General features: G+C 38.4%; 2 protein-coding genes across 3 annotated transcripts in view; one reads left to right on the forward strand and one right to left on the reverse strand.

Moving 5' to 3' along the window:
- slit3 (slit homolog 3 (Drosophila)) overlaps window positions 1–3,028 on the forward strand; it is a 240,419-nt gene extending 237,391 nt beyond the window's left edge. For both annotated transcript variants that reach the window (XM_051419431.1, XM_051419432.1), the window contains one exon: window positions 40–3,028. In XM_051419431.1, coding sequence (XP_051275391.1) covers window positions 40–293 — 254 coding nt within the window. In that variant the 3' untranslated portion in view covers window positions 294–3,028. The remainder of the gene's footprint in view (window positions 1–39) is intronic.
- Window positions 3,029–5,391: 2,363 nt separating this feature from the next.
- On the reverse strand, window positions 5,392–6,896 carry LOC127374308 (trace amine-associated receptor 13c-like). The gene is made up of 2 exons (XM_051419482.1): window positions 6,676–6,896; window positions 5,392–6,455 (listed from the first exon to the last, which is right to left on the reverse strand). The coding sequence occupies exons 1-2, from the start codon at window positions 6,843–6,845 to the stop codon at window positions 5,645–5,647; spliced, it is 981 nt and encodes a 326-aa protein (XP_051275442.1). The 5' UTR covers window positions 6,846–6,896; the 3' UTR covers window positions 5,392–5,644.
- Window positions 6,897–12,834: the final 5,938 nt, after the last annotated feature.

Here is a 12,834-nt window from a genome sequence, read left to right on the forward strand (position 1 = left end):
CATATAACATGTGTATGTTCTTTCTCCATTAATGTCCAGAAGTTACATGTCAAGGAGAGATGGTGAGGGAGCAGCTGAAGCGTCACCACCCGATGAGAACATGCACGTCCACCAGCAAGATTCCCCGCATGGATTGTCCCCGATCGTGCCAGACTGCAGCACCCACAGGTGTTTGTTGTGGCATCACCAAGAGCAGGAAGAGGAAGGTGGTTTTCCGCTGCACCGACGGCACCTCATACTCCGAGGAGATGGAGACCGCTCTGGAATGTGGCTGCTCCAAGTGCCCGTTGTAACAGCACCGCAGTTTGTTAGTTTGTTTTGCAACACCCACCGCTGCCATTTTGTGAATTCTACACGTCAATGAGGCTGTCGCTCTGAGGTTTTTCCACGTTGACGAGCACCACCATTATGTGATTAATTTTTTTTTCTACACATTCAGTTTGACCGCCAATTTGCTGCCAAGAGAAACCACAAACAAAAACAAAAATGGGACATGTGTGCGTGTTTTTTGACAGAGAGAAAATATATTGTAAGATATAAGTGAGAAAAAACATAGAACTTATTTTTATTATGGATTTTTTTTTCTAAAAGATGATAAAAGGACTGATAAGTTGTTTTTTTTAATATGTTGATTATATATTGTGTTACATAGTATGAAAAGTTATTTTGTACCTTGTAAGGAGAAAAAATACACAGCAAAATAGATTAACATTCCTTAAAAGTATATGAATTTATATGTATGTATAAATCTATATAAATATATACCCTAACCCAATGAATTTTATATTTTCCAATTGTATTTGCATGATGTTAATGTGAGTGCTGATGTGTGGGTGGGAGGCTTTGGACACTGAGAGAGGAGGGCTGAGAGAGAAGAGCTCCCTTGATTCCACAACAAGGAAAAGTTATCAGTCGTTTGTTGCCCTCTCTCTTGGAGAGAAAAGGGAACTGTATGTGCCTAGCTAACCTGCTTCACTATATAATGGACATCTTTCTCACATGTGAGTTCTTTGAGAAAACATAAAAGACTCTTTCCACAGAGATGATTTAACAGTTTGTTCTAATATTGTGTTATTCTTCAGTTTCCTGTTGCACACCAGACTTGGAGCCACATGAGGATTGACATGAAAATCTGATAGACATATAATGTTCGTTAAGAATAAGACATCATAAATCAGGAATTCCCATTCAAATACAGCAATAGGGAAATCTTACTGTAAATTCAGTTTCATGCTGAGTCTATACCTATTAGCTGCTGACATTTAAAATTAGAAAACAGATACCAAGGCAACCCCAGATGCGTCATGAGAGCTTATGGTGTTAGTTCAGGTGGAAACAGGAAACCATTTTAATCAAATCACATATTCACCTAACAAGTAACTTAATGCCAGGCTGAAAAACAGTGTTTCACTGCCCTCTGTGGTTGTATGTTTCTACCGTGCATCACTGCTGGGTGTAGTTGGTTGTGGTCATAAGAATGCTCTGTTGCACCTGTAACAACCCCAAACAGTGATGTCACAGTGTACTGACACACCCTGGGGTGCACTTTTACATCACTGCAGCTAGGTGAGATGTTAAACCGCTGGATTAAAAACAGCTGGTTTAAGTTCTTTAAGTGGCTGCTCGACATGACTTAATTTTCTGACTGGGCAGGGAAGCCATTTTGAATAAAACCATTATGCCAAAGCCAACTGCATTTTGCCTTAACGGATGAGTCAGAAATTACTGACTGAAATTAATTTAAGTTCAAGTGCCTTGGTGTACTTCAAAAGTCAAAAATGTTGCTGTAATGTTGTCAACGGCTGCTACTGAATGTTTGTTCATTTTGGATAAAGACGTTGTTGTGTCACATGTGACGGTTGACACCTGTCTCCATGACAACACAATCAAAAATTCTGTGGTGGCCTTCCTTAGTTCCCAAAGGGACTGATGCTTGCATTATATAAACACCCCTCTCTCCTAATCAGGTTGTGTGGGCAGACCCTGTGAAATGTGTTGAAATAAAAAGCTAAAAGAAAGAAGCCTTAATCACGCCACAGCCCTCTTGGTATGAACTATGTGTTGTAGAAAGCATATATCCATAGCCTCATGTAAATGTGAAATTGCAGCATCAACAAGAACCTTTTTCTTCCTCTTACAGTGTTAATGTGTGATGTATTCAGTGTGTTATATAACAATGTATAATGCAGGTCTGATCGTTGCATATGCAGGTGCATATGGAAAGACACATATTTCCATGGAGCATGTACTTTGAAGTTTAAGGTGGAGCTTTTTCATGATTTGTTAATGGTTTAAATTTCCACATTGACAGCGTGAGGTGGAGGTTTGAAAAAGGTGCTTGCAGTTATATACCAAAAGACAGAGTGCTCGAGTCTGATCACAGCAAACCTCCACATTAAGGACTGCTGCGTCAAAGTAGCTTCTGTAACTTTGTCATGTGAAAGAATAGGATTTGAACCAAGGTAGCACAACACAGCTGAGAAAAACTTTCCATAGATGACTAACATGATTAAAAGTATAACAAAAGACTATAATGTAACTACTACTGTATTGTTAACTTTATATATTGTTGCTTTGTTTACAACAGGTGCAAAGTATTATCACACTATTTCAGTTTATTTACAGCAGGTTTGAGACATATCAGTATTATCCTTGTGTTCTTCATACCTTTCCCCTCCCCCACTCTTGTCTTTGTCCAAGATATCTCCTTTATTTTCTGCAGCCATTCATTTTCACCATCTCTTCCCTCTTCTTTTTTCTCAATCTCTCCCATTCCTGTTTTCACAAAACTTCATCTTTTATCTGTTGCCCTCTTTCCTCTCTAGTCATCCCCTCATTTCTTGATCAAAGGTTTAGTTCTTCATTGTGAACAGAATTGAACACCTTAGTCATTGATTATTGACAATAAAAATAACTAATAAGTCAGTAATTTCCATTTTCAAGGTTTAAATAACATGACTACAGTATGTGAGTGATGATAATTGATACTTATGTTGAATGTTAAAATTAAACTACCATTGAAACTATACTAATCTCTTTGTCTGAGTTCTTGAGAAATCTTTGACTGCAATTTTCCATTTGTGCAACATGTCCCACATCATTGGTCCCAGCTGTTTTGATCGAGTACAAATTTATTTTAGTCCCATATCCAGCTGTGCTGTACCCGTAATGTTTTGTAGAAGCAGGTTTCAAGGACAGTCCTACCCAAATGTATTGACGGAAAGTACTATTTTGGATACATTTTTAGTCATTTCCAACCAAATTAAAAAGAAAAAAAATATTATAACTAAAACTTTCCAATCTAATTTTCTTCTTTCTAAAAAAATAAACTCAGCTAGTTGTTTCAGATGATTTAAACTTGCTTCCAATAACCATCCACTTATTTTGAGAGCCATTTCTTCATTAATGTGGACAAATTTGTCTTATTCTGTCTTTCTATATACTGACATAATTATTTCAAAATACCTGTATGATTCCTGTCACGTAGAAAACTGTGCTGTAAAAGATACTATCATCTGTGTAAGTTGGGCCGTGAAATTAAAAACTAATACTTTCTTATTATAATACTTTGTTATTGCTATTTTTTATTGATCCTTTAAACGCTCCTTTCTTCAAATGAGAGAAACAGCGCCCCTCTGGGTTGTTACAGCTGGTAAACGTCAGCCAGGCGGTGTGGTCAAACATGGTATTGCAACCTTACCGAAGTCTACCGGAAGGAAGCCAGGTGAAGTTGGCAGACTTTGATTAAAAACATCAATCAATCAAACGCCGACATTGTCTAGCTAATGTCAAAATAAGGAGCTCTGTCACCTAACACAGAGAAAGACCATCACAGCAGCGGACATGTTATGGATACTTCATTAGAGAAAGGAGAAGGGTCTTTAAAGTCAACGTAACCCGTAACAATTAAAAGAAAAAAAACAAAAACAAACAAAAAGCAGCAACACACAGCTTCCCATTGACAGTCTCCACACACACACACACACACACACACACACGACATACTGCACAACCCTCATGACCAACATCCTACACAGGGTAGAAACTGGAACTCTGGGTTGGATCAGAAACTGTTTTCTGTGCCTGTCTGATAATAGACTGCTCATAATTGTATAATATTATAATGTATTATGGTATTGTTGTATTGTTTTAAAGTATTTTCAACCCCTAGTTTCAAAGGATCAGAAACCATCTGCTCAGTCCTTTTCACATTCAAGACAAGATGGTTAGTATGGCAGCGCTGCATGAATAACTCTCTATTTCAGACTATTTTCCCAGGATGGCTGTATTGTCTGAGAACTTAATAATAAAGTTCTCAGGGTGTGTTCTCCTATATTCATTTGTGTATAGTGTAAAGAGGACCGGGGAGCTGACACAGCACTGAGGGGCACCAGTGCTGATTAGTTTGGGCTCTGAGGGGGCACTGTTGACTCTGACCTGCTGAGTATGGTACCAGAAAAATACCATTTTATTATGTATTCAATGCCGAGCTAAAATCAATGAACAGTAAGCGTTCCTAAGCTTTAGGGTCTTCCAGGTGTGATGGTATTAATAGCATCATCTGTACCACAGTCTAATAATTAATCTACCTCTTCCTGAAGCAGGGACACAGTGATCCACTAAAAACATTTCATAAAAATGAATGCCATTATTCATTATTGTTATTATTATTATTATTATTATTATTATTATTATTATTATTATTATTAATTCTAGGTCTATGAACGCAAGCAGTTCCACAGACGGGCACTAAAAGATTATCAGCCTCTTATTCTTGTCATCCAACATCTGCTTCTCACCAGAAGATGGCAGCAGTGCATAGACAGAGAGGTTTAATGCATAAACCAGAGTTCACAAAATGGATCACAAGTAATTTGATTCAAGCTTTATTTACAAAAAAAGTATTCTATATATGTATATTAGCATAGAAGGACCAATCAAAATGTTGCAGGACCACCATAAGTCATCATTATTTCATTGTATTCAAAATTAAATGGAATGAGTCCTTGAATTATATACAATAACTAAAAAAAAAGAAGGGTTAAGTTCAGACCTAAATTTCTGAGCCATAGTTCGACACATACTTTGATTTTCTTTCTTTTATTAAATCTGAGGCAGATAACTTTAAGTTTAAAATAACCTCACATAAAATAAATAAACATAGCTGAGGACCAGTCTATATTACCAAAATACATAAATATTTTTTCTCATTCGTCTTGTGAAGACAGCTTGAAGATCATGAGGAAAGAACACCATTGTCTTCAGTTGTATATTGCTATATTTCAATGTATATGCTGATATAAGTACAAAGACATGAATGCTGCAGTGATGGAGTGAAGCTAAGCCTAAGAAATGTGTCACCAACAGGACATAAAAGAAACTCTGATAGAATACAGATAGAATATTTAATACATGGATGCATTAAACATTATTACACATACAACACAAGAACAGCATTACTTAAACATTAAAGTTACAGTCAGGAACAAAAAGGTCTACCACTTTTTATGGGCCTTCTAGCACATCTCACAGTCTTCAGCATACTATTTGCTCATGTTGGAATCCCCGAAAAAGCTAGTAAGTGACCTTCAGTTGAGATTATTTTGTCACTACAGACTTAATCCATGTATAAGTCTTTGTCTCTCTACAGTATGTTGGCCTCACAGGAGCCAGGCTGCATTACCTGAAGTGTAACAATGATTCTAACAGTTTTTCTAAACCAGGAGTAGAAAAAGGCATAGATCACAGGGTTTAGACAGGAGTTAAAATACACAAGAAAAGCGATAAAGGCCTCAGTTGTAGAGCCTATCAATATTTCCCCCCCTGTGAGAGACACACAGTAATATGGACAGTAACATAAGAGAAACACAGCCACAACAATACCAAGCGTCCTGGCTGCTTTCAGCTCAGACCTCTTAGCAGTTACAGTCTGTGAAGACCTGAGTGTGACGGCTGCGATGTGGGAGCGCATGGACCGAGCTTGAGAGACGGCCACCACAAACACTCTCAAATACAAAGTTATGATGATAGATATGGGAATAATAAAACTTAAAACAAGGTCCACATCTCCTGCAATGTTAACCACACATTCTCCATAACAAGAATTATACCTGCCTGGTTGTTTCAGGTGATCATATAGAAGGAGAACGCTAACAAAAAGACAGCAGCTCCAACACAGACAAACACAGATTCGGACTCTCTTTAGAGTGAATTTGGTGGGGTAATGCAGAGGGTAACAGATAGCCACATAGCGGTCAACTGATATGAGCACCATGCTTGCTGTTGAGGCACTGATAATGATGAGGGCTAACAAGTAATACACAGCGCACATAAGGTCACCCAAGAACCAGCAGGTCTCCATTAAGATGATTTCACCCGGCATCACCACGAGGCCCACAAGAAAGTCTGAGACAGCCAGAGAGAGGAGGACAAAGTTGGTGGTGGTGTGGAGCTGCCTGGAGTGAAAGAACATCAATATGAATATTAACACCAACAGTGTTTACAATAATAATAATAATAATAATAATAATAATAACTGAAAAAAAGATTAATTGTAGTTAAAACGGAAATCTGAGAGCTGGATACAAAAACATCTATCGTCTATCCTAAAGCTGCTTCTTCTTTGTGAATAGAACTATAACAGTATAACAGCACTGCTGAGGCGTGTATCTCTGCCTGAAATGGGAGATGGAGATGATGACCAGCAGGTTGAGAGCTGCAGTGAGTATAGAGATGAAGGAGAGACAGTAGAGGAGCATAACTCCAGTCTGAGGATGCACTGGCTTCCTGCAGGAGCTGTTGAGGAGTTGTGGAAAGCAGAGTTGAGCTCCTTCCAGATTCTCCATCAGAGAAAAGAGGAGATGAGACACTGCTGAACTCTGGCAGCTCTCTGACCAAATCTCTCAGCCATACAGCTAGTTTATCTTCTCTCATTTCCCAAGGTCTGACACACACACCTCTCTCTCTCTCTCTCTCTCTCTCTCTCTCTCTCTCTCTCTCTCTCTCTCTCTCTCTCTCTCTCTCGATTTCAAACTTTGTTTGGTTGTGTTTTGGAGCTTGTACGAGGGTCCACACGGGCCTGAAATTCCAGTCCAAGCCCAAACTAGTTGGATTTATCCCAAAGTAGGCATTACCTTGGGCCCAGCACCTCATGATAAACACTTCAACTATTTAGCATGACCACGGACCATACTGACCATAGTTAGTTAGTTAGTTAGTTAGTTAGTTGTATTCTTAAAATTATGTTTAAGATACCACTTTTTTCTTTTAATATGCAGGAAATGTTATTATTGAATATACATGCTTTCACATTCATCTGCTGAAAGTGGAAAGTTTCTCTGTGCTTATTGAAAAAGATTTTAAGAGGCAGGGGCCTACGAGCAGGATTTGTGACATCACAAATAGTTTAGAAGTCAAACCTGGTCCAGTATGCAACTTAAACAAGTGGGATGTAGAAACTTAAAGCCATTTCTATTTTTTAATGTATTTAATATTTATTTTAATATTTAATATTTAGTATTTAATTGGTCCCCATTTTTTCTTACTGCTGTGGTAAGTTATAATGACCGTAATCTTGTTATCTGTCTTGTTATATTGTCTGTATGTTGTGTGTGTGTGTGTGTGTGTGTGTATATATATAAGTATAATTTCTTACATACACATTAGTCTTTAGATCTGTACTGTATATTCATAGCCTTGTCTAGCATATATTATTTGCTAAATCACTGCTTTATATAAATATATTTTTTGTCCGGTGCAATTATTCATTTCTACAAAATACCACCACCTCCTGCTGTTACGTGTGCAATATTCTTTTTTTTTTTCACTGAAAAAATGTCTTAAATGTCAGACTGCGCTCCTCCATACACACAGTCCATGAGCAGAGAGGTTGCGATGCAGACGTGAACCAGGTGAACTTGGTTGATGATAACACCGCTCGTTACTGTAAGTACAATGGAAACTTAGCGAGTAAAAAGCCAAAACTTTGTAAATACACCTGTTCAAAAAGCACAAGCATGTACATGTAGAAAAGTAATATTTTAATTTGTTCTGCCAGTAATTTCTTATCCACTTATGCTATGTTTTACACAAGCACTGTGCTAGCTTGGCTTATATATTTTTATATATATCTTAGTTTGCCCCAGAAACTTTATTCTAAACTTAACTGTATTTTTATGTCAGAAATAAGAATTGTTTACAGTGAAATATAAGAATTCATAGTGGCAAAGTCCCGTAATTTTAGTGTCATATTCATGCCTTCACTGTTGTTTTATGTTTAACTTGAAATCATGTTGACCCTTAGTTATCTTTTCTGTTTTAGTGTTGGCAAAATTAAAATTTTTTGGTTTTGAATTTTGGATTCTCCAGGAGTGGAAGTGGATTCAGACATATTTGATGAACTTATGAAGTCATTTGATGTATCTTCCAAGGTTTTCACTGAAGAGTCCAATGGTAAGAAATTACAGCCTTGTATTTCTTTCAAAATGAATAGCTTAATGTAATAATTTGTAGTCAATGTAGCTCTGTTGTTAATCTTGTAAACACAATAATTTGTTTGTGTGTTCTTAAGACCACAGTGTTGAGTCTTCTTCAAAGGCTTCATCATTTAGATGCTGTATTCAAAGCCAGGGGGTGACCAAATATTGAAAGAATATGAGAAAATAAACTGCCTTTCTGATGGTGCAAGAAGAAAGGTGGTAAACATACTTATTATTGTGGCAGATATGGTAATAATAATAATAATAATAATAATAATAATAATAATAATACATTTTATTTTTTGGCGCCTTTCACAACACCCAAGGTCACCTTACAGGTAAAAAAAACAACTGCAGAAATAGGGATAAAATAAAAAAAATACATATAAAATACATATAAAATGACAAAGAAAATACAGTGTAGTTAAATAAATGAATGCAGAGAGTAAAACAGTTGGGGGCCAGAGTATTTATAGCAAGTAAGACTTTTTAAAAAGGTATGTTTTGAGTTGCGACTTGAAAGTGTCAATGGAGTCCAGAGAGCGGATGTGTAGTGGAAGTGAGTTCCAGAGTCTAGGTGCAGAGCAGCTAAAAGCCCGAGCACCCATTGAGGTAAGTGAGAAGGAAGGGGTGGAAAGCAGGGTGGTAGATGAGGAACGGAATGAACGGGATGGGATATATGGCTGTAGCATATTGGAGAGATATCGATGAGAATACTGAGGGGATGGGATTTGGAGAGTGATGATTTGGATCCGATGAGAGGAACTTCACTTTTATTGCCATTGAGTTTGAGCTTGTTGTTTGACATCCAGTTTGTAATAGTAATAATGCAGTGTCTGGTTTGGTGGTGATGTAGATTTGGGTGTCGTCAGCATAACAGTGGAAGTGAATACCAAAATGACTGAAAATATTGCCGAGAGGGAGGATATGGATGATGAAAAGTAGGGGACCCAGAACAGAACCTTGTGGAACACCGTGAGTGAGTGGTGAGGATGGTGATCTGGTATTTTCTCCTTGGATGAACTGAAAACGGTCAGATATGTAGGAATGGAACCACTGGAGAGGGATGCCAGAGACCCCAGTGCCGGCCAAACGATCCAGGAGGATGGCATGAGATATTGTGTTGAAGGCGGCACTGAGGTCTAGGAGTATGAGGATGGTGAGAAGGCCAGAATCCGCTGCTAAAAGAAGGTCATTTGTTATTTGAATGAGAGCTGTTTCTGTACTGTGGTTAGGACGGAAACCAGACTGAAAAGGCTCAAAGAGGTTATTTTTTGATAGATGATCTTGAAGTTGGCAGTCTACTGTACGTTCTATAACTTTTGAGATGAATGATAGGTTTGAAATAGGTCGATAGTTATTGAGTTTGTTTGGGTCCAGGCCAGGTTTCTTTAATATGGGTGTGACTGAAGCAGTTTTGAGCAGGGAGGGAACAGTACCAGTTGACAAGGAGAAGTGAACAATTTGTGTAATGAGAGGGGAGAGTGTAGGGAGACAAGCCTTGACCAGTGTGGTGGAAAGTGTAGAAGACCGGGAAGACATGATCAGTAGGGATATCTGTTGATTCGAGGGAAGATGAAAAGCAGATAGGCTACTGGTTGGCTGGACAGTAGCACAAGGAGTGTTTAAGTGAGAGGACAGGGAAGGGGTGAGATGGTGGAGAGTCATATTAATGTGCACTTTAAATTACTTGTTGTTTTTACTAATATTAATAATTTTAGGCGTTTACAATTAAGTGTTCAATTTAGATAGGTCTATGCTGCAGTGCTTCATTGCATTGAATTGAACACACATGCCAAAGGTCTGTACAGGATCTGTGCTTGTTCTTAAACAGGGAACAGATTTAACTTTTTTTCCCTTAAATCAACAGGAACATTTGGTTCCAGTTATCTGGCATGGAGGTTGAAAACTGTCCCACGCAACTGCTCCAGAGATCAAGAAGTCCAAGTCGACTTTTCAAGATGGCCTGAAGACTGAACACTGCACTGTGAAGCAGTTGTCAGGTGATGAGTGCAAGGAAGCTAGTCGGTGATGAGGCACTCAACTGACATGACACTTGTCAAAGATAAAAAGGAAGGTAACATTTCAGCAACCGAAGATGGTTCAAGACCCAGCCACAGCCTCCTCTGTTCTAGATCATTTTCCAAGATACCTGGATACACCAGGCTTGGTAAAGAAATTAATTGTTGACAGCTTTCTGCTTGCTTTATTTGTTTGCTTGCAAATTTTTTTTTCCATTGTCATATTTTGTGTTTAAGATTGACAAAGACTTCAGAATGCTCTTTGGTGAGGAAGTTTCTGGTAAATTCTTTGCAAAATGGCCAACATTCTTCAGACAGAGGATCATATCAGATTGCATTTAGTTGGGTCAATGGAGGAACTGGTTAAGGACATCCATGCTCATTCAAAAGAAGCTGTTGTTTGTCAACTAATGGATCCAGAGAAACCTTGGAGAAAGTTGAGGATTTTTTTGATAGGCTTGAAAATCCATTCTCACGTCTTGTCTCTCATGTCTTAACACAGAATCTAAAAGGGTGAGGCATTTTGAGGAAAAATGGGAAAATAGTTGGCACAACTGGCACATATAGGCAAGTTCCTGTCAATAATCAGTTCATGTACAGTATGTCCACATCATGGGGACTCTTTCATCTATGTTTAGGAACAGTGAACAATGTGACAGTTTCCAAAAAGCAAAACCCCACCAGGAGGGTATTTACTGAGATATAATTGATGGCTCCTACTTCAAAAATCACAGTTTATTCCTCACAATAAGAACATGCTCTTCAGATCCAGCTCGACTATTCCCGATTATTCTGAGAAATTTGCCACCAGAGCTTAATTTTGTGTTAATGAACATTCATCTCATAGCCCTCTTTTACTCGGAGGACTAATAGAAATATGGGTTTGATCCTATTTGAAAGCCATTTGTTGATGAGCTTAATATTTTAAAGACCGAAGGAATGCAGGTGCCCTTTTTTGTCACACCTGTGAAGGGTGCAGTTTTTCAGGTTACTGGTGACAACCTGGCTTTGAGTAGCCTATTTGGTTTTCTTGAATCAATTAGTGCAAATTATTGCAGGTTTTCGTGAAGGTCATCCAGGTTTAATTCTACGTTCAAAAGACCTTCGTTCAGTGCGGGAATTAGAAATGTTAAGGCCAGGATTTTATTAGTCTGTAAATGAGCGTGATGCCAGGGTAAATAAAAGCCTGCTCCGGTCCATTCGATTTGATTTGAGATGCCGTCTTCTGCTATTCCCTTGCTAAATAAAAACTCTGCTTCAATTTCAGGTCCATCTCCCCAAAGACAACAATGACAGGAAAAGTCATGCTTGGAGGAAATTGGTTGAGATTATTGATTGAGAATTTTTTTTTAAAGTATTTTTGGGAGGTTTTATTGCCTTTATGAAAGTGACAGCTGAAGATATACAAGAAGGGGGGGCAGAGAGAGGGGATGGCACGCAGCAGGGGGCCGCAGGTTGGATTCGAACCCTGGGCCGCTGCAGCAAGGACTCAGCCACGGTACATTGGTCGCCTGCTCCCCCCACTGAGCTGACCGGGCGCCCATTAATGAGAAATTTTAACAGCAAATTGATGTAGGCCTAACATTATGACAAACTCATCGCTTTTGTTGTATGAATTGGCATGGTCTGGAATTCAAAATTAGTCTAGACTTACTTTCTCTAAACAAAACAAAAGCTGCAGTTTCTGGCTGCAAATAGACGACAAGCCTTCTTGTTATATTAATATTGTAATATAAGCTGGCTTGCTATGTCCTGTGTTGTTGTACTTGCTAGATGTTTGGCTGTTAGCAATGTTGTCGACTCGCTAGGTTTTGTTCGAAAGAAATTACATTTTACTGTAAACTTCATCAGCTTGGGGTGCCCTGATAGCTCACCTGGTAGAGCTGCCGCCCCGCTTAACGAGGCTGAGCCCTTGCTGGAGAGGCCATGGTCTCAAACCAACCTTTGCTGCATGTCATCCCCTGTCTCTTTCTTCCCCCCTTCATGTCACTCTTCAGCTGTCACCATCAATTAAAAACAGTAAAACCCCAAACAAATATCAAAAGTTAAGTGTTGTACCAAAGAGAATCTTGTCATTGTCATCGATTATACAATAATAGGAACCATTTCATGGCTGTCCAGATCTGTAGACTATTCAGAAATTCACTCTCTGTACACATCAATTGCTGTTGTATCAGGCTGATATCTCAAAACTTCAGCAAACCAGATCAAAACTATCTGTGTGGCTAGATACCATAAATTTACAGGTCATTGCAACTAAAACAAAATCTGTGTTTACCTTTGATGGATTATTGGTCTTTTAAGCAATTATTGCATCATGTGTTTATTTTGTAGCT

This window comes from Dicentrarchus labrax, unplaced genomic scaffold, assembly GCF_905237075.1.
Source record: "Dicentrarchus labrax unplaced genomic scaffold, dlabrax2021, whole genome shotgun sequence".
NCBI classification, from domain to species: domain Eukaryota; kingdom Metazoa; phylum Chordata; class Actinopteri; family Moronidae; genus Dicentrarchus; species Dicentrarchus labrax.

Coding starts and splice junctions, on each gene's coding strand:
- LOC127374308 (XM_051419482.1), bottom strand. CDS start 6,845: ATGGAGAATCTGGAAGGAGCTCAACTCTGCTTTCCACAACTCCTCAAC. Junction 6,456..6,675: donor ATCTCCATCTCCCATTTCAG/GCAGAGATACAC, acceptor CTTTCACTCCAG/GCAGCTCCACACCACCACCA.